At 36.8% G+C, this 23338-nt stretch overlaps 1 protein-coding gene across 2 annotated transcripts in view; it reads right to left on the bottom strand.

The window, feature by feature from the left end:
* Nucleotides 1-23338, bottom strand: part of LOC128090691 (lipoxygenase homology domain-containing protein 1-like) — a 214046-nt gene that overhangs the window by 169394 nt on the left and 21314 nt on the right. For both annotated transcript variants that reach the window (XM_052703161.1, XM_052703162.1), the window contains exon 4: nucleotides 90-740. In XM_052703161.1, the coding sequence (XP_052559121.1) occupies nucleotides 90-728 (639 nt within the window). In that variant the 5' untranslated portion in view covers nucleotides 729-740. The remainder of the gene's footprint in view (nucleotides 1-89; nucleotides 741-23338) is intronic.

Genomic DNA, 23338 nt, shown 5'->3' with positions numbered 1-23338 from the left:
AGGGTCCCAAGTGATATAATCATCAGTTTTCTAAAAAATATTCTAGAAGCAAACATAAAGCAATCATCAGTGCTCATTTTCATTCTCACCTTTCTGCCATCAGTGGTATAAAGTTTTGCAACTGGATACTGCATTAATTCACTCATGTAATCCAGAAAGGCCTCAAAGGTTTGTGTATTTTTCTTTCCCAGAACTATGGTGCGTCTGAGTCTTACATCTCCATTTTTGAAAACAAGCATCTTTTTGGGAGTTGTTATTTTGCTTTCTTGATGGCCAAATCCATCTTCATTCTCCTTTGCTAATTGCACAGCTCGACGACGAGCACTGACAGGCCTACTGATCTGCCAGGGCAGTGGCTTTCTGCTAGCCCGTTCTAGGTTGATAGGCTTCATTTTCCTCTGATGGGAGCAAATATAAGATTTTCCATCTTCAAGATCCTCCAGACTGGTGATGCTGTGTCTCCCTTTTGGCGTACTGATATTCCTTACTCCAAAAGGTAACGGGACCCGTTTAGATAAGCTATCCAGCAAGGCATCAAATGTTTTGTAAGACCGGTTGTTAATGACCATTTTGATTCCATTAAACTGAGGATCTCCACTTTTATAAAAACAGATCCTTTTGGCCACTACAGGTTCAGTAACATTGAAATGGCGTGTAGATAAACTCTGTTCACTCTCAGAGGAGTTTGGCTGATTCACGGAGTAACTGCTTGAAAGAGATTCACTCATTTTGGCAGCACTCTGGGGGGAAAAAAAAAAAAAGAAAAGAGAAAAAAAAAAAGAGAGAGAGATGAATGTGAAAGTTTTCTTACAATTAGCAATAACACAGTCTTAATTTTAGAAAAAAAATAATCCAGAGAATTTATAAGAAAGGAACAGCAGCTAGTTATGCCAAAAATCATTGGATTTAAATGGAGCCAAGCTGTTATCTCTAAATTCCACAAAGACTCCAGTACTGTCAGATTAAGTTAGCATATCTCCACTTGTAAGCATTCCCAAGCACTCTCCTATGTAATTTCAAATCTCTTATTTTGGTACAAGAGACCTTTCCTTAGAAGAAGGCACTTTGTCAGTCTGGAATGATAAGTAGATGTTTTCTTTCTTGAGAAAGAAGCTAATGACAGCATTTCAGATTTAATATATTAGTAAAATCTTTATGAAAAGAGAGCAATTTGTGCCTTGGCTCAGTCCATATTCAGTACAAAATAACAAAACTGAAACAGTACAATTTATTCTGATCTCATATGTTAGTTTTACACCAAGGCAAATCCATTGGATTCAGAGAAATGATTTCTGGTTTACTACATTGTAAATTATATGCTTTTGGCCTAATTCTCATGTTTTAAAGTTTTGCTATGTCATAAATCAACAAATCACTTGCTTTTCTATAGTATCTTATATTTCATAATAAATCACTTTGATATTTTAAACTAATTGAAAAACATTAAAAATCATATTTATTTGTAAAGACAGAAGTCTTTAAAGTCCTTATGAAGGCACAACAACCTTAGGTATTCTTCAGCAGAAGTAACAGTTTTCAGTAAGTGATAAACTTAAATACTGGTCTTTTAAATAGATGCCAGATTGTTTCTGATGAATTTATAGATAGTTTTCATGCTTGAGAGTGGACCACTCTCACCACAAGCATTCCCTGTGAATCTGATCTACATACAGATACCTTAACTGGAATCCTTTAATTGAATAAAATTGCTTTATCTGAATGATTAGTTTACCTTGTCTAGAATGTAGGATAGATCTGACTAATCATCTAATCAGCCTTGAAGAAGGAATTTCAGCACAGTTCTACTAAAAAGCTGTGTAGCAGCCTCAGGGAATATTAATCCTCAAAATAAGTGTCACCTTGATGCAGCTGCCATATTGACTAATGGAACAATCTCTTCTGGCTACTCTGTGTTTTTTCTTAATAAAACTACGGCAAAGTCTTCTGAAATATTTTACTATTTACTACATGTTTCAATTTCAATACCAATAAGAAAATGTTGCCAATTCTCAACACAAAGTTCAAATGAAGTCAGATTTGACAAAATTTTCTCTTACTGTGTTCTTAGTCTTTTTCAAAGAAAAAAAAAAATGTTTTCAGTTTGTGTGTTTTCCCTTTATGGAAAGGTAATATCTTTTTAAATGTTGCTCTCACTACAAAAATTATAAGTTTGTTTGGTTAGGTTTTTTTTTTTTTTCTTTTTGGACAACGATCAGGGTACAGGAAAAAACGTCATCTTCTAATACACCGTATATGTGGCAAATCATATTCATTTTAAGTAGTATGACTGAAAAAAAAAGAACAGCTCTGTATAGAATGAAGTACGCATATGCACATATATTTAGGTTATCAAATCTCCATTTAAAGTAACAAAACAACAACAACAAAAACTGGAAGGAATATGCAGGGAGAAATTTCCAAGCCTGGCAGCAGCAAGTTACACAAGCCAGTCCATGATGGCTAGAAAAACTGCTTTTGAGCAGTGATAGGGCAGAGATCTACTTGTACTGAGATCATAGAGATACAGTTGCTTGGCATTTTTGACACACCTAGTCATTAGCTGCCACATTTTTCACTACAGTTCTAAACAGAAGTTTTGGCAGATGTGTTAAGCCTAGGGACACAATTTAGATCAGGCATTTTAAGTCTCATGCCTCATTCTTATACCTAGTGATGTTCCTAGAGGAAATTCTTCCAGGGCACTTGTATTGCTAGCTACAAAGTGAACCAATTCTGCTCAGAAAATGTACTATAAGGACATCAATAACAGCAGAAATGTTCTTCAGTGATCTGCATGCCAAATTACCCCATTCAACTGACCAAGATGACTTCAGCTAGCTAAAGTAGTTCAGACAGGTATCTGCAGCAAACCATTGTGACATTCAGTAGCCAGGGAACTACTCAGCTTCTCAGCTAATTTGTACAATGTCTCACTCTTCATAAAAAAAGGAAATAAATTTCATCGAACAATACAAATATTCATTCATACAATAGGCTTTTTAAGGTAGATTTTCTCCTGAGGCTGCTGATAAAAATCACCTTTGAATTAGAATCTCAGAAGTTGTTCTGGATATTTGTACCAGTGTTAAACATTTAGTTATGCAAGCATCAGTATTTAGGATAGAAACAGAATATATTTTACATGGATAATTATTAGACTGAAAAATAAAGAAAGTAAAATAATAACATGTACATGATTTGAATATAATAACATGAAATAATTTGAATTTGATAACATGAAATAATTTGAATGTACAAAAGTAACAAAGAAGTCTTCTTTACCCATAAAATGAATGATAGTTTTAACAGGGAACTGATGGCTGCATAGCACACTACGTCTGAATACATTCTAGTATTAATTTTAACCATGGAAAATTCTTATGCATCTTTCAAATATCTTATAACTTACAAATACCAAATATTTAACAAATTAATAATTAACGTACTGTATAAATTGCTGTTTCATTCTACAGGTGATCACATTTTCTCCTAAAATTAATCTATAGTTAAATGTTCTTAACATGATTCACAATGTCTGTTAAGATAACTACAACACTGAGAATCTGATTCTTCAAAAGACTGGAATAGAATTCAGAACTGAATCTCATTGCCTGCATTCTCACAAACCAAATCAGTCTTTCAAAGTTTTTACACAAAAATGCTCAGATTAATTAAGACACTAAAAGGAACAGTTTATTCTAGACTATAAGGATATAACCACTGCCTTATAGCTGTCAACTATTGCATGTAATTTCATTGTACTCACCTACTGTCACATCCTATGTAAATAAAATTGTAGTTAGCTTCTTTTCAGAGATTCATAAATTGTACGTGTGATTATCCATGGCAAATGAACTGAACATCCTCAGTGTTATTCCAAGCGTGCGCAGCTCAAAAAGACATCATAATCCATCTGCTTAATCTTGGCTAATGTTAATCACCAGACTAGGTTCACCTTAGGTAGCCATTGTTCAGAGCAGGCTGTCTAACAACTCATTCAGCAAGTTCTCTTATATTATTTTTAAACCTTATTTTTCTTTTAAATATTTCACGTATATAATTTGCTTTTCACTTAAATCTCTCAAAAGAACCACAAAATAAAAATGGGAGTAGATAACATAGGTCATCTGATCTACCTTTTTATCTATATAGAGTTACCCTCCAAATTAAATTTTGTAATAATATAAATATTAAATGCTTTCAGAGATGGTGTTACTACCAACAACTTTTTGAAACTATTAACTGTCTCTTGGCATTAAGTCTTTCTTCTGCTCAATCATCTGGTAAAGATGATGATCTCTGCCATGAAGATTCTCTGATACTTTCTCTATTCAAACATCACTCTGAAAATAATCCCACAGTTGTTGGGTTTTTTTTTCTTCACAATACCTAAAGTATTTCACAGTCTGATGATGTTTCTCCTCTATGAGGCATTCTGCAGTTCTACTTACTGGAAAAAAAGGTGATGCAATGGTAATAAATGTAGGTGATATAATTTGTGAAGATAAAGGGAAAATATATCAGAAGTAATTTAGTTAGACCACTGACTGTTGGTGATTTTTTTCTTTTTCCAGTGGAAACAGTATGTCCTCAGATGGTAACTGTTCCATCTAATTACTACCAGATGTATAATCTGGTTTACTTAATCATAATCTCTTTACTTAATCAGGATTATAGCAAGCTCTCAAAACTAACAGTGTATAACAGTAACAAAAACACTTTACTTTTTAACTGTTTTACTTAGTAAAGAATTCAATACCCATAAATTTTAAAATGCTGATTCAGTTCTATTTTTGTAAGACATAAGGGAACGAATATTAAACGATTTGACTATAAACATCACTTTCTTAAATGTTATGTTAACATAGCTATTTAAGTCCTTGATATCTCTGATCTTGTCTATATCTTTCTGAATGTGATGCTTATATTCCAGCCAGTATTTTGTTTTTTATTTAAAAAAAAAAAAAAAAAAAAAAAAAAAACAGAAGAAATCATCAACTTTATTGTAAAATAGCATTAATAGGACTTGCTTTCCATTCCAATTATACTAGAGGTAACACAGATTATCACAGTCCTGTAACTCACAATAATCACACAAAAGCACTTTTCATTTGTACACACAGGCAGCTTGACTGGCATTCATGAACTACTAAAATGGTGTGAAAAGAATTTGGTCATAATATTTGGAGAAAATATGTTCTATATTTTGTAAACAAAAATCATGGAATACAAAATTAGTCTTGAAAATGTAATAATGCAAAGTATGGCCACATGAGACACGATCTCAGTGACAGAAATTGCAATTGCAACAGGGATTGCAGTTTTCTGTGTTGTTGTTGCCTTTTTCACTTTCAAATCTCCAGAACACCTTTGGATCTCAGTTCTGATACTAAACATTACATCTAACATCAATATCCCCCTTGCTCTTACTATTTTATAGAAGTTATTGACTTGTCAGTAGTTTGCTTCATTGGTAAGGCTACAATTTTGCTCCTACTTTTTAAGAAACATTTATTTCCTTCATTGTGAAATGTTAAACGATTACAGAATTTTGTTGTAGATGTACGTAAAATTTATTTTAACTAAATCATCTATGGACTAAAATAGAAATACAATTTACACAAATACAGGCTAGTTTGTTCCTCAGTTTCAACTAGTAACTATTTGAGTTGTTTGTTCTGGTTTGTCAGTAGAGAAAGGCGCATCACTTGTATCCGATTCATTCCACTTTTCTAGGCAGAATAGATCAACTTTTACAACTATTTGTTTTCCTCCTGTGACTAGAAAGGAGCCTAGTCAACTAATACATTTAATTAACAAAACTTAAACAGAATGTCTCTCAACTTAGGACCTGGATCCTGTAGGAACATAATTTGAAAGTGATCTTAAGAGGATATGCTATTCCTCCTCTTTCCTTAATTGACTCTACTTTGCCCTATCCACACCAGAGGAACATACTGCACTTCATTTTTATGGTTACTTTTTAAATCCTATATTTCATTTCACTATTTTCTAAATGATGACAACATATTTCTTCTGCTGTTTCTATAGCCTCCCTTCTGATCCATACGACAAAAGCCATTTTAGTTCTTATTTAAGTCACAGTTTACATAAACTCAAAAGTACTGATGTCAGCCAAAGAGTTGCTGTCTTATTCCACAACATGACTGAATAGGTGGTGCTGAATAGATTCACTGTTCACTGCAAACATAAAAATTACAGATAAAGACAAGAGACAGTTGTGCATAAGGAACTGTATCTGAGTACATGAACTCAAGTGCTAGTATATACTCTTTAAGAATCAGTTTATAAAGTTGATAATTAAACTCTGCTGGATTTGAAATCTTGCTATTGAACCTCTTTACTTAGCTCTGAGGTACCTTCTCAATACCATTAAATGATACTCTTAAATCAGTCATAGTAGATGTACAGACTAACACAAGCTCACCATCTGAGGAATAAAGTAAAAAGAATCACAGGCAACTGAGGGGCTGGAAACTCTCTTGGTGCATTGCAGACCCATGGGGACTCACTGCCTTTGGATTTTAGCCAAATCCTCCATGGACTATACTGCCATCTTAAAGCATTTTAAATGTACAGGTATACCCCCTAAGCAGATCTTAATTGTGTACTTCCTCAAGTTACTGTACAGAAATGGGAAGCTCTTCAAGTATTTATAAGGGAAATTCACTGCTTCTGTGAAATAACTGTTGCGATCAAATTTAGTGATTAAATCAAAACTTGAGGAACAGGTAAAATAGTAATAAGACCTAATGCAAATGAAACACAGACAATTAGAGTACTAATGGCACAGTGCAGCAACAAAGACTAATTTATTTATTAAAAAGCAGTACACTACACATTCAGACACAGGAAATAAATAATAAGAAATAAAATACACTATGCTATGTGTACCTCAAGGAAGATCACCACAATTCCAAGTGTTGCCGGTTAGCAGCTGAGATGACATTTGGAGGCAGTCATTAACTACAGCTCTTCCTTTCAATGAAACAAGAGGAAAGTGAATAGTATTTGGATTTATTTCTTTGTTCTTTCTGAACACCGAGATCAACACGTACAAAGGACCTACTCCAATTACCACAGGTATCAGTGGCAGTTTCTTATTTCAAAGGGAGCTCTCAAGACAGTAGCACAGGGATGACCAATTAAAGTTCCCACATCTGCAGTTTGCCTGCAGTCATTTGATGTATATCAAAAAAGACCAGGTCAAATATTGAAATCAAATACATGGACTATAATCCCTGGGCTGAAATAAAGCTGAAGAGAAAAATTTCAAAGCCAAGAGAACACTCCTAACTCTAGAATTCTTTGGATCAGCCCAGGAAAGTATGACATCCAAATAAATTCAAATGTTTTTATCCTTACACTTTCTGATTTTTATTTATTACTCCTTTTCATCTTTAGTAACCAAACTGATTAAATGGTACAAGCACCTAAATATAACCCAATATTTTAAGCTTTGTTTTATAAGCCTTCACTGTTTCTCAAGATCAGAACCATATGCAGGAAACTGATGTTCAAGAAAAAAAAATTGTGTTAGCAATTACATTATCACGCTTGCTGATATATTCTTTTTTCCTAGCAGATAACCAGCATCCCAGGCTAAGAAATGTAAGCAGTCTTTTTGCAGGATTATCCTGAGTCAGAGCAGGGTCAGAACTGTGTACACTGTGGCCCTCCCTGACTGGCAATCCTATGGCCTTTAAATGACATCCTTTGTTTAAGCTTGAGCCATATGGAACAACACTTAGCATCAGAGTATTTTTATCATTCCAGTGTGAGTCACTCAATTAAAAAGGGCAGTAGCTACACCACTTAAACTATTATGATTGACCTCCTGCCCCAAGAAAAAGCCAATAATACACTTTATATTTCCAAGTCCGTTCAACCTCTTATACTTTTTTTTTTTTCTTAATTGGACTGCTCAGAAAGGTATGGAACAAGAAGACTGCTATCAAACTAAAAAGGAAATTATCACATAGGAGAATTGGAGACAGAAGCCCAGGTTAAGTTCCCTGTGGTGTGCCCAACCTTTCTACATCCTTTCCAGTAAAGCCTTCCAAAAAAATGTGCCATTATTAATATGTTACTACTGATAAGATTTCAAGCCAACGCATTACAACAGCATTTTACTGCTTGATATACATGAACTTCTTATCAGGTTAATCCCTACAGATTCTTATTCATTAAATTCTCCAACAGAGATTTGATAACCAACAGCTGTGAATGCAGATAGAAAAAAAAAAAAAGTGTCTCTGGGGAGGCAAACAAATCAAAATGAAATCAGCACCCTGCTCTTAACAGAATTCTAACTGATTAGATGGAATGCAATTCAAGGTCTGAAAACTCCTATTAGCTGTTCTGGATTTTGACTACCGAGTCTCACTAAATTTTACCTAAATCTGAATGGTTGTGCTCAGAAAATAGCCTCCTGTGGGAAATTTTTGGCCTGACTGTGCAAATTCTCCCATCATCTTCTAGTGGGCTAGAATTTCATTCTGGAGCATATGGCTTAGAATCATAGAAGCAAATTGTAAGCTTGTCTATGATAGTGCATAGAATCATAAAATTATAGAATAACTCAGATTGGAAAATACCTTCAAGATCATCAAGTCCAACCGCAACCTAATCACCATGCTACCCTAACACTAACAACTCACTGCTAAATGGTGTCCCTGAGCACCACATCCAAATGGTTTTTAAACACGTGCAGTGATGGTGACTCAACCAGCTCCCTGGGGGATCTTGTCTCAGAGCTAAGAGTATAAACATTCTCTACTTAGTTTTCTGTATTTTAGCAAACTACTTTGCCTTGATTTTGTAACGTACAACTGAAAAGGGATAGGTCATCTCTCTGCATATTTTCTAAGGTTAAGCCTCTGAAAAAGGCCACCACAGACTACATTTTGCTATACTTATTTTATGTCAACATAATTTCTTGCACTGATGTGTGTATGCTTACACAGTAGCAAAATTCTTTGAACACGATAAATCATGACTAAAATTTTCTTCTTTTTTTCTGTCCCTGGTTTTCTTATCTTACATTTTTTTTTTTTTTCTCCATTGAACACCAGCCTTCATGATCCACCCCAGCTCTTTCATCAAATTAATAAAAACAACCTTAGCACACAAGGAATTGTAACATTTCAACTGCAGGTCTAATTAGTGCTGTCAGTTCATTCAATATTGACCTTTCCCCCAACTGGTTAGAAAACTCCTATGTGTAAAGTTTCATTGAAATTTTTACTTATTAAGATAACGTAGGCTCACAACATGTTCCTCTTGTATACTCTTCTATTATTTCAGTGCATTTATTATCAATCAATTTATTATTATAATTCTCTACATTTTTCAAAGATTATGGCCAAAGCAAAGGGGTAAGCATGAGTTCCCTGGCCAAGCTCTTAACATTTTATCTTGAATATTAACCCCGCGTGCCTCAGTTTGTGTATCTGACATTGGCTGCAAAGACCTTTGTCAACCTTCATATTTCATGGAGACATTGTGAAGCATCAACTAAAGAAATCTCATGAAACTCCATCAGGGCAAATGACTGAGAGAGACAGATCTGTTGTTCCTCTGGAGGACAACATACAGTCCTTTGCCAGGCTCTGGTGTTATTTCCTTGATGGAGTTCAGAGATTGTGTAAGTTCATAAACTGAGGACAAGAAGGAAGAACACAGGGCTTAGACATTTTATTCAGGTTTGCCTCCTAACACTGTAAAACTCTGATCAAAATTCACATCTTCAAACACTTGCTCAGATCTGATGCTGAGGCTCCTGAATTTTGTATGCTGCTGCTGAGCACATGTACAACCTTACCAGCTCTGACAGCACTAAGCCACTTAACATCTTAGCCTTGGTGCAGTGCACAGCTTGTCACTGTTTTGCCCATCTTGCCTGAAGAAACCTGACCACCTCTTGCAACAGCCCAGGAGCAAGCTGTCACCCTCCTCACATCCTCTGGCTACTAGCGCTCTTACAACTCTGAAGGGCTGGTTCACTGTCTGATTTAGAGCAGGGATTTAAGTGCATGCATATCAGCTTTCAAGGCAGCTCTACACTCGTGCTGTATAAGCTTTGTATAAGATAAAGCCTGACCTGCATAGAGCATCTAGTTCTACAACAGACTTCCCAACTACAAACACACCATAGTGAGAGAGAACTCCAAACCTGAGCTTAGATACCATTTATTTGTCAACCATGGAAATAATATCAAATATGAATACCAATCTGAAGACTGCAACTCACTGTGATTCAAGCCAACTTATCCAACTCAAAGCTAGGAATTCCCAAAGAAAACAAGCTGACCAACTCTAATGTTGCATTCCTGTGCCAGTATCCCTAATGAGTCTAGCTTACTCAGCTTGGCTAAACACAGATACAAGGAAGAAGTACAGAGAAAATACAGGTACAGAGCGCTGTGAGGGAAAATGCAGAATTATATTTGACTGTCTTACTTGCAGCAATACACAAACTCTACATAGATCAATCTTCTCATTCCTTGGCTTGCTTTGTTAGTGGGGGTTCTCTCCACCCAGGTTCAAGACCTTGCACTTAGCTTTGTTGTATCTCGTGAGGTTCTCCTGCTCAAGCCCATCTAGGTCCCTCTGGGTGGCATCCCATCCCTCACATGCATCTACTGCACCCTACAGCTTGGTGTCATCAGCAAACTTGCTGAGGGCGCAGTCAACCCCACTGTCAATATCAGTGATTAAGATATTAAAAAGTATTGGTCCTAGCGTTGACACCTGTGGGATACCACTTGTCACTGATCTCCATCCAGACACTGAGCCATTGACCACCACTCTCTGGACCCAATCCTTCAGTAAGTTCTTCATCCACAAACAGTCCACCCATAAAATCCATATCTTTCCTATTTGGAGAGAAGGATTTTGTGGAGTACTGCGTCAAAGGCCATACTAAAGCCCAGACAGTTGACATCAGTGGTTCTTCACTTGTCCATTGATGCAGTTGCACCATCATGGAAAGCCACTGAGTTGGTCAAGCAGGATTTACCCTTGGTGATGTTCTCCCATATCCCCTGCCTGTCTTCCATGTGCCTTAGCATAACTTCCAGAAGGATCATGTTCCATGATCTTCCCTGGCACAGAGATGAGACTGACAGGTCAGTAGCTCCTGGGGTCATCCTTTTTACCCTTCTTAAAAATGGGTGCGATGTTACCTTTTTTCCAGTCACCAAAGATTTCACCTGACTGCCATGACTTTTCACATATCATTCAGAGTGGCTTGGCAACTACATCAGCCAATTCCCTCAAGACTCTGGGATGCATCTCATCAGAACCCATAGATCTGTGGATGTTCAGGTTTCTCAGGTGGTCATGAACCTAATCTTTGCTAGTGCTGGGAGGGGCATTGCTTCCCCAGTCCCCTCCTACCAAATCATATTTTTTTGAGGGCTGTGTGACAAGCAGTTACCAGAGAAGGTTGGGTCAAAAATATCGTTGAATACCTCAGCTTTCTCCTTGTCTGTTGTTACCAGCTTGCTTGCATCACTCACTAGGCACTCACTACACCCTCTCTTCAACTTTTCTTTTCTGGTTGAGGTAGCTGTAGAAGCATTTATTACTTTTCTTGGCACTCCTTGCCAAGTTTAATTCAAGCTGTACTTTGGCTTTCCTGACCTCACCCCTATAAAGCCTAGCAGCTTCATTATACTTCCTTGGTACCTGTCCCTGCTTCCACTGCCAGTGCATTTTCTTCTTACTATGTAGTTTGACCAGCAGGTCTTAGTTCAGCCATGCTAGTCTCTTGCCTTCTTATATACATTTATTCTAACTTGAACTGTCTGCTTTAAACACCTCCTAAACATCATTATTTTGGAGCTACATTTCTCTTGAGTCCAGTTCCACTCTAGTTGGTATTTATACTGCTCTTGTCATTGCATATTTCTAGCAGCAAGAAATCACTGGTGGATTTTATCCTCATAACATCTCCGTGAGATATACTGACCTACCCTTTCCTGTGTAGAGGACTGACTGAATGGCATAGCCTGGTTTAGTGCCTGTAAACCAGGAAATAAACCCATCATTATTACAAAATAAACCAATGCAAGAAGACCAGTTTGGCTCCTTAACTATTGTCTTCAGATTTTGTGAGAAGGACAATAAGAAAGAGCAGCAGTCATTCCTTCTTTTTGCAAGTACAGCCATCTGTGTCTTTAGGGATACAGAAGACTGCATAAGGCCTTGGAGAGTAAAAAGCTAATGTAGAAAAACAGAGCCCATTCCAGAGCAAGCTCTAGTTAGAATCAAAGTCCTTGCTATTGTTACTCTCAATACTCTCTGTATTAGGAAAGCAGCTTACAAAAAGTCAATGGAATACTGCTGAAATAAACCAGTATTTGCAAAATCTCCCCTGGTCAGGTCACCAGCCAAGGTCAACCACAGCAATCACTTAGGAATGGTGACAGAACAATAGACCTGCTGTACAGAGCAAACTAGGCACTGGGGCTCTGCTTCTATCTCAACAGATAAGCAATTCTTGGGACTTCAAATAAATCACTGGCAACAGCTAGCGGAAAGAAGGATGTTGGATAGATCCTCTCATGTTTTTCTTAGCAGACTGCCACAGGGAAATACTCAGATGCTGAACGATGCCTGTTTACTTAGAAGAGCCTGATCTAAAAAGAAGTGACATAGTATAATCTGGTCACGCAAACTGTCTCTAAGCAATTAGACTGTCTTATTGGTTTAATGCTATTTCAGGTTTATTTTTTGCTTTTGGGAATTAGACTTGATCCTTGAAAAATACTGTATGTATTATGCAAAGTTGTACATCTATTTATCACGGTATCACAGCTTACTGTAGTTACCATAAAATTTGTCTAAGATATATACCTCAGTTCATTTTGATGTTACTCAGCACACTTTTAGAACCACATAGAAAAAAAACATTATAGGCATTGTTCAGCATGTTTTCCAGATACTAATCTGTAACATTTATCTCCTTTCAGAAAGACAGTGGGAAAAATTAGTTTTATGTGGCTTCACTTCAGGTCTAAAAAGCAAATCTTCATTTCATTTAGATGTATATCTTTCTTTTTACTGCCTTTAACGCTTTTCAAATTACAAATTTTCATAGGCTTTTTTCCAATAATTTATATTGCCAGGTAATTTTTAACATACCAAGATTTATACTGCAGTAAATAACGACAAAATTACTTGCAGTGAAAAAAAAGTATACTTAGAAAACATAACTTAAAATAGTCACAGAATCATAGAATAGTTCAGGTTGGAAGAGACCTTAAAGATCATCAAGTCCAACCACAACCTAACCATACTACCCTAAATAACAACCCTCCATTAAATCATGTCCCTGAGCACCACATCCAAACAGTTTTTAAAAACATTCAGGGATGTTGACTTAACCACCTCCCTGGAGAGCCTATTCCAGTGCTTAACAACCCTTTCTGTAGAGAAGTTTTTCCTGATATCCAACCTAAACCTCCCCTGGTGCAATGAGGCCATTTCCCCTCATCCTGCCACCTACCACCAGTGTGAAGAGACCAGCCCCACTCACTGCATTCACCTTTCAGGAATTTGAAGAGAGCAAATAAGGTCTCCCCTCAGCCTCTTCTTCCCCAGATCCCTCAGTCACTCTTCATAGGCCATATTCTCCAAGCCCTTCACCAGGCTTGTAGACCTTCTTTGGACTTGCTCCAGCACCTCAGTGTCCTTTCAGTACTGAGGTGCTCAAAACTGAACACTGTACTTGAGGTGAAGCCTCACCAATGCCAAGTACAAGGACAGGATTATTTTCCTAGTCCTGCTCACCTCACCATTCCTGATACAAGGCAGCATGCCATTGGCCTTCTTGGTCACTTTGGCACAATACTGGCTCATATTCAGCCGAGCGTCCATCAGTACACCAAACATAGAGTCACTGAGGCAAGGAGACAGTACTAATTAATAGCAATATGCTTGCATTATACAAAAGAATCCGATTCAAAACTGGTTGTCTTCCTCTTGTCTTCCTCAGAATCACTTCTATCAGCTTGGCAACATGGCAGGCTAGACAAAAGCCATACTCACTGCTGCATGCACACATGCACACACAGTACTGCACTATTTCTGATACCAGACAGAATGCCATTGGCCTTCTTGTCCACCTGGGCACACTGCTGGCTCATGTTTAGCGGGCTGCCAACAGATTATTTTCCTCTGCTCAGCTTTCCAGTCACTTTGCCCCAGGTCTGCATGTAGCATCACCTGGCATTCTTGTGTTCAAAGTGCAGGACCTGGCACTTGGTTTCATTGAATTTCATACAATTAGCCTCAGTCCACCAATCCAGCCTACCCTGATCCCTCTGTAGAGCCTTCCTACCCTATGGCAGATCAAGACCACCTCCCAGATGCTGAAATCTAAAAGTGAAAAAGTGATTCCTTAAATTAACACACTTGGAAAGAGATTAATGTATTCACTGAGAAACAGAATCAAATTTATGTGCTCTGCACATCCTAACAATAAGTAAATTTAGATCCTGTTGCAAAATTACAGAATTTTGATAAAGGAAATCAACATGCTCTAAGTATACTATCAGTTTATTCAGTTATTCAGTTATTATTCAGGTATTCAGTTATTAAATACATGCATAAGTCCTTCTTTACAGAAGAACAAGTACACATTTAGCATAAATGCCTACGAAAATATAGAACTGCATGTTACATGCAGTAGTCAGATATACCTCTAGCTATGAACTGCATGCTAGTCAGATCATAAGTTTTCTTTCCTCTTCCATAGTGTATGCTTTCTGAAAATTAGGGGTCTTCCAAGTCACCCTATTTTTAGATCAGTATTTATAAAGTTTGAAGAAATTTTGGATATCTCCTTGGAAGAAAAAAAGAGTTTTTTCTTCTCCACTTTCAAGTAGAGTCACTGTTTAATTTTAAATCATTCACAGACTCTTTAAATAAGTAGTCCAATTTATTTTATTTCTTCTATCAGTGCACTTTGACTCTTATATCCTAACATTCTTTTTGAAATTTCACTACCATTAGCCACTCTTCCCTACTGAAGTTGTATGTAGAATTAAGAAAATTCACATCAGAGTTCTGTTGAACTGATTCACTTTGATTTATCTTCTATCTTCAATAATTCAACTTCATCCATAGTCCAGAGGCTCCCATCCACGTTATATGCACTACAAATATGTAAGATATACCCCTTAATATCTTAAAGTTGGAGAATGGAATCGTGCAAGGGATAATGAGGATTCACAAGTAGTCTTCTGAAGACAAATTAAAGCATGCTTATTAATATTAAAGGCTATCTCTTAAAAGGCACCAAATTGTTTATACGTATATATTCGGAAAAGCTAAATAAATGAACGTTATTAGAGAATGAAACAGCTTTTACATGCTGCCAAGTTCTAAGGTTTGCTACTTCATTTGCAGTAGTTTAGACAGTGCTATATTTTACGGTGTAAGACAAAAATATAATCCCTTTACTAAGTGCTCTCTTTAACACTGAAGACAGGTGAGCTCACGCATCAGGTGTCAGTGACAAGCTCTTGGCAGGGGAGTGCTGCAGGAGTGGCTTCTATGAGGACAGGCTGGGGTTTTGCCCTATGGCAGAGGGAAGTTCTTCCAGCTGGCTCCAGTTGTCCCAGGAGCCATGCCTGTGGTGCCTCTAAGATCGCATACTGGAAAAAAGGAAAAAATGCTGGAGAGGTGAAAAAGGACAGGCAAGCAGAGAGAGAGACAGCACTGTGAGCACCAAAGGCAGAGAAGGAGGAAGTGGTGTCATGGGATGCCAAGCAGATGTCCAGCAGCTCAGGGCGCACCTCATGCTGGAACAGAATCTTCTGTGGTGCTGCAGCACATGGACAGACCCCCATACTGGAGGCAGGGGAAGGTATAAGGTGGAAAGAGAGGCAGAGAGGAGCCATTGTGGACTCACAGCTGTTGTTTTAGTGTGCTTATCACTACTCAAATCTATTTTAGCTGGCAACGAATTAAATTAGTTTTCCCCAAGTCAACAGAGCTTTGCCCAAAAAAATAATCAGTATGCAGCTTTGTTGTTTTTACCTCAAACCACAAAGTTTTCTCGTCCTATTTCCTCCACCTGTCCAGCCAAGGAGGAGAGCAGGCTCTTGGCCCTTCACCGCAGCTCACCCAGAGAAACACAGACCCTTGCCTTCAGAAACTGCAGCCTCTCATTCCTGCAATCAGTCTAGGCAAAATCAAGATATTCCATATTAACTACTGGCTCATAAATATTCCTTTTCAAAACACCCTGCCTGGTAGCAGCAGGTGTAGATAAGAGAAAATAAGGTTGAAAATACTTTTTGCCTTGGTTACCTCTGAGGGATTAGAGCTGAAATCCTCATTCTTTTAACTGCAAGTTTTTAGTCACGGCGATATTTCCCTCAATACTGTCAGAGTTCAAGACAATCAACCTGCAAACTGACACAAACTGCATGCTTCAGCCAAGTAAGTTCGTTCAAGTAAGTAGAGCTAATAGTGGGACCAAAGGTTTATAACCTCAGGCCACATAACTGAAGTTGAAAACTGTCTGAAGTGAAGCCATTTAAAGTTCAGTGCATTTCAGAATCTGAAACTCACAAATAAAAAGAATCATAGAATCACCGAGGTTGGAAAAGACCTGCAAGATCATCCAGCTCAACCGCCAAACATCTTATTCTTGTATTCTCTAAATGCAATTTCAGTTTACTGCTTTGAAAACATTTTTTTTTGTTTTAGAAAATTTACATTTTTAAAATTTAATACAATTAAAATTTAGTACAATAAAAATTTAATAAAATTAAATTAAACACAGCAAATCATTTAAATGAAATATTTCAGAGCTTTTTTCTCTTGATCTGATCTCAGCTTCCTTTTAACTTCCTTTGTGAGTTTGGCTCTGGCTTCATTGAAAATGAGAAAAAAAAGATGAAATCTAAGGATGGGAAAAGAATGAGAAAAAGCTGTGTATAGAATTTTAGGCAGTCAGCATAATGATCACTTCTGTTTTCATAACATCGGAAACTAGAATATAGCTATTGAATAACTGGTAGACTGCCACATGCCAGATGATTGACACTGCTGTCCTAGTGCCTAGGGCCTCATGGCAAATTGCTCCAGCAGTAGATGATGTGCATTTTCCAATGATATTATAACCATGTCATTCAATTAAAGTCTACATACAGTTCAATAGTATTGATGAATAAATAACTCAAACATGATTTTAAAAGCACATACTTATGGTAACAGAGATGCTCAAAAGAAAATAATCAAGCGTCAATCAGTATTAAAAGTACTCTTAAGAAAAACTTACTGCACTGTTGAATGACAGATTAACATCTTTATGTTGACAAACAAGAATGTCTCTTGTATGGAAAAAAAAAAAAAAGTGCCTGTCAAAGCACTTCTTCAATAGTATTCTCTTTACAACAATGTCACTAATTAGACAACATATTTCAATTAAAAAGGACTCCCCTGATATTTAAAGTAAATTGATTTCAAGGCCACATGAAACCAGAGCATAACCAGTAAGTATCCACCTAAGAATAAAGCAAATGTAACAGCTAAATTTTAAAGTAATCATAAATCTTTATAAACCAAAACACCAATTTAATAAAAAAAAACCAGTCCACTTAATATTATATTTTAATCACAAAGGGTTTTAATCATTTTATATTTTTAAAAATGGTAATTCTAAATCATTAAAGAGTTAGTTCTTTATTTATAGGTGGTGTATTTTCTCAAATCATATTATCTCCCACAAAGAAATAAATGAGAAGACGTGCAATAAGAACAACTCAGTCCAGAATCCTCATGAGCTCAACAGACAAATACAGAGCGGAAAATCTTTGCACTAATGTTTATAATAAAGTCGTAACTTCATATTTCCTAAGCTTTTGTCCCATCATTAGTATTCTAATGTAGAAATTCCTATGACATAACTATTCACAAAAAAGAGGGTTATATCAGAACATGCTGCCTCATGGGACAGAAAAGACCACAAAGCCCTGAGAGATGTGACATGAGGGAGTGATCACATCCATACTAGGAAAAGAAAGCTATAGAAAATTCACTTCAAGAAAAATAAATTTTCGATGTAAAATCTGTATAAGCAAAATAAGTCAATTTAGTTTCTCTCCCGATTTTCATTGTTCCTTTACAAAAAACAGTTGAGTAACCACAGCAGAATTCGGCAAAGTGCTTCCAAGAGCTCTCTGTTAACATCTAAGAAGCAAAGTGATTTGTAAAGCATAAATTTTGCTTATGCTTGTAAAGCATAAATATTACATAAATGTAATATTTCTGGGATACATTCTATTTCACAGTGCTCTTAGTCCCCAACCTCTGACAAAATGCACCTTAAAACAAGTAAATCTGATCAGTCTCATTTCACAGTCATTTGGGATTCTGTATTTGCTCATTTTTTAATATCAGATTGACAGAACAGCTGCAAATAGGCACTTTTGAAATGCCATATAAAATCATTCATATCACTTAACTTCATCAAGTAAGATATTTATAACTGATGACAAAATTGCTCATGTGCAACTGACTAATGCTGTCCCCCACCCATGAGTTTTTTGCAATGCCTCATATCAGTTTGGCTTTGGTAGCAGAGCCTTATCTATGAAACAAACCCATCAGTTTCCGGACAAAAATCTGGAAAAAGATTAGCTCCCTCCCTGCTGAGATAAATCACTTCCCTGTGTTTTTACTTGCAGACTTTAACATTTTTCATACAGCTTTTACTCTGACTAGATCTGTAAAGCAATGTGAGTTTCAAGATAACTAACACTTGCCTGATACAAATTTAAAACCAGCAATTGGTAGCATTACTCTTTAACAGCATGTCAATAAAGTAGCAACTATTTACTTGTTTCATATTTCTTATAAGGAAACAATTATTTACTTGTTTCACAAGTTTTTAATTAATTATTGTTTTTTGAACCAGGCGAAAAGGAAGAAAAGACGTGCATGTGTTCAGCCTAAACCAACAGTTGAAGTTTAAATGATAACTGTTCATACTACAAAGTTGTAAATATATACATAGATTACATTCTATGTGCAAATATTATACTATAAACACAAATCCCACAGACGTCTACAAATATTCCGGCTCTCTAGCTCCCAGGATTCCAGTGCAGATATCTTTCTCTACTTCAATGAAAGTTGTGAAATTCTTGAATTTCAGAGGTCATTGTCCTTCATTTTTGAAGAGTTCCAAAATAGATACTAAAAATTAAACTGGAGGCTACAGCCAAATGCTCTAAATTATACATAATAAATATAGATAGAATACACTTCTATATATATTTACTTTATCAATACAAGAATATTGCCCTTATTTTCAAGTGTCAATTAATTCCTTTATATCTAACTAAATTTTCTGTCCAATAAAAATTCATTTATTCATTACAAGTGTATCTTGAGACATTCAAACAAGCAGATATCAGATCGTTATAAATAGACTCTGCACATACATGCAGACTCCACATAAACGTGACTTGCACATTTTCAAATGGAATGTATAGAATTGCATACAGATATTCAAGTCAAAAACCTGATCGTGTCTCTTTCCCAGAATTTCATAACCCTTCTCTTACCAGAGAGAAATACCCTTCACTTCACAGCCACATCTTATTCACGTCATCATTTTTTGTCAGTATATACATTTGTGAATGGTTGAGAATGAATCATAGAATCATTAAGGCTGGAAAAGATATCTGAGATCACCAAGTCCAACTGTGAGCCCATCCCCACCATGCCCACTAACTGTGTCCCTCAGTGCCATATCCACACAGTTCTTGAACAACTCTGCAGATCATTATAAATAGACTTTTAAGACATAGTTTGTAAGGGTTTTGGCTTAGAATCACATAACAGCTAAATTAGAAGACATCTCTGGAGATCCTCTGGTCCACCCAGAACAAAGTGCAAATCTCACATTCAGACAGCTTTTGGAGATCTCCAAGGAGGAGCCTCTGGGCAACCCCCACCATTACTTGATCATTCCCAGAGAAAAAATAAAATATTTTCTCTTCTATTCCAGTAGAATTTCCTGCATTTTCATTTGTACCCATTACCTCTTGCCATTTCACTTATATACGCTCAGCAGAGTCCAACAATCTTCTTCATCCTATCAGCTATTTATATGCAGTGACAACATCCCTCCTGAGTTTTCTCAAGGCTAAACAATCCCAGCTGTCTCTCTGCCTCTCCTTGTATGTTAGATACTCCAATCCTTTAATCACCTTAGTGACCCCTCTCTGCTGGAGTGACTCCAGGACATTCATGCCTCACTTGTGCTGGGAATTGCTCTTCTTTTTGTACTTTTTGGCTTGTACTTTTATATTTAGAAAGATGTGTCTCTCATACAAAATACAGCAGAGTAAACTTTGCTCCCAAGGTTTTTACCCCCTTAGGCTACAAAAGATAAAAGCTCTTGGCGAGACAGCTGGTACAATTTTATCCCAGGAAGTAACTGAAAGAAAACAAAAAATATTGAAGTAATCACAAAAACACTGCAGAGCGCTCTGCTTTAAGCCATTCTCTTGTTCATTGTGTCCAGGCAACAATTTAGAAGGGAGGTAATACGTTTACTTGTCCTTTGCTGCTGCAGATGTATCATCAGGTCAGGTTCAAGGTTCCAGGGCAACAGAAACAAGCAAAGAGTCAGACCTCCCTGAAGTGCAGAGTGAGGAGAAATTCTCTCTCCATTGCTGCTGTAGTGATCTACTGATAACCTCAGTAAGCCATCTGGATACTTTTCCTTGTAATGAAACAGTCACAGACTTATTTCTTTAATTTTTTCTGTAGAACAGAGGTCAATTGCTTAATGTCACATTCTAAGTCCCAAATATATTTTGGTTTGTCTAGAGATGGTTTGTCTAAAGTCTTTTCAGTTTATGTAAAGTCTTCTGGGCCAAAGTGGTAATATGTATATAAAGGGAAGTGAGGAACAGGAACTGGTTGCCCAGAGAGGCAGTGGAGTCCGCATTCCTGGAGATATTCCAGGTCAGGCAGGACAGGGCTCTGAACAATCTGGTGTAGCTGTAGGTGTCTCCGTTCATTGCAGGGCAGCTGGACCAGATGATCTTTAAAAGGTCCTTTTCAACTTAAATGATCCTACTATAAAAAACATATAGATGTAGCACTGATGGACGTGGTTAGTGGACAAGGAAGTGATGGGTTGATTTTGGATTAGATAATGTTAGGGGTCTTTTCCAGCCTTAAGAATTCTATGATCTGAATAGTTTAACTTCTGTTAGAATACACAGAGGAATAAACAATTATCTTGTAGGTTGTAGCATGGCTTGCTACAGGATTTTTGTAGTCAAAATTGACAGGAGACAAATGCACAAGTGATTAATAAGATTAAAAATCTGAAGTTTAGTCATGACAATAAACAATGATGCCACAAAATTCAGATTACACTTTGGTGAAGAGGCAGAGGAAGTTAGTAGCGAACAGAAATTCTGCATAAAGTATTGCTTCTTGAAATGTAACTCTCAAAGTCTTTTGCTGCCTTGTTGTGTCTCAAAACTCTGACAACTTGTGGTAGAACGTCAATGAGACAGTCCCGCTTTTACAAATAGTCTTCATTAATCGTGCAGCAGAGACTTGGGGTATATGGATGGATAAAACATTCCTGTTGGGTAAACTGTCAGCAAGAAAACTGGAGATGGAGGAAGGAGAGGATGCTTTAAGTCAGCGTGATAAAATTGCCATGACTGAGTTAGATCCTCACAGTCACAGTTTTGCGCATTACTATCCTCCTATACCAGGACAGCAGGATTTTCATCACTGTGAAGAAAAATATCTGAACTTAAGAACTCTTGGGCTAATCTGAGCAAATATCAATTTAGTCAGAATCTCTGACCATGGTCAACAGTACAATTTAGAGAGGAAGTACATAAACACTGTTTCTATAGCTCCTTTCTCTGGTTGACTACATTCACCAAATCTCATCAGCGAGTGGTATCCTGAGTTTGAGGTTGCTTTCAGATCATACAATTCAACAGCTGTTGATAAATTTATTCCCCTTAGCTATTTCTCTTCCTTCCTTAGCGTGTTAATACTTTTTACCATGACAATCTATGGTAAAAATTTCAATGATTTCTGATTGAGTCCTTTCCTCTTTCAAATCTACTTCCCTAAAACTATATTGATTTACATTAGTAATAAGAAACTGTATTAGTAATGAGAAACAGCAATTAATCATCATTCCTGATTGTGTAGAATTTCCTATTTCATTCTTTATGTTCATATTTTCTTTCTACTATGTAGATTGGTGGACCTGAAGACAGACTGAAGTGAGCCATCAGAAGTTACCTCAAGTTTTGTCTGCTTTGGTTTGAGATCTGTTTGAACTGCCCCCACAAAACGTGCATGTTAGAAGGGAAGAGAGTGACACTTTACAGCCATTTACTCTTTTGAAGTCAAGGAAACAGAGCCTAATCTTACAGTTTGTATCATAACTATATTTTCCTCATATGCCACTTGGCACAACACACTTGGTTCCTTGCACAACAATACTTTTCCTGTGCTGTTTCATCATTCAGGTACAATCTCACAGATGGCAATTTTTATCCCCGAGTATTGCACAGCTATGACTTGAAAGTCATTCCCAAGTGATCGTTATCATATTTCAAAACGCTAAATGCAACCACAAACTATATGGCAGCAATTGATCAATTGGCAACAATTGCCATGTTTAGTTTGCAGTTTCTACAGATACTGTTTATTTTGCATGATCTTCAGATAAAAGTGCTACCAAGGCAGTAGAGAGCACACAAACAGAAAGCATGTATTGCCATGGCACAAAGAGTAAACATATAGAACATTCACATCGACAGGGAGAAGCTCATTAAAACATTCAAGAGTGTTATAACTAGACAAATAACTCATTTTTTCGTGTGCAAATAAAACTGGGTATCAGATAACCAACATTTGTGTGTTACGCTACCCTAGGATAGTTAAGTTAATGCCAGTGCTATAAATATTGATATAGCTATGTAATTTAGCACTAGCAATTATCTGTAGACACAAACAAGAAAAGTAGAATATATTTCCCTCAGAAGAACATTGATAAGTTAAATCCAACTAGTTACTGACTCTGCAGTCCTGACTTAGTTCAAGGAACCCCATCAAAGAACCCCATGAGAAAGTTTGGCATTTCCAGAATTATCTGTAGTTTGCTGTTTTTTTCTTTAGAAATAAACACAAACTTGCTGTGTTTACATGCTCAGCTTTCAGACCCAACTCAGCTGTATGTCTGCAAAGCATAGTTTGAGAACAACTCAAAACAATGTAGCATCGAGCTCGCTTCTGC

Source organism: Tympanuchus pallidicinctus, unplaced genomic scaffold (genome assembly GCF_026119805.1).
Source record: "Tympanuchus pallidicinctus isolate F22 unplaced genomic scaffold, pur_lepc_1.0 scaffold5, whole genome shotgun sequence".
In the NCBI taxonomy this organism is placed as follows: Eukaryota; Metazoa; Chordata; class Aves; order Galliformes; family Phasianidae; genus Tympanuchus; species Tympanuchus pallidicinctus.
This window is presented reverse-complemented; position numbering and strand designations above follow the sequence as displayed.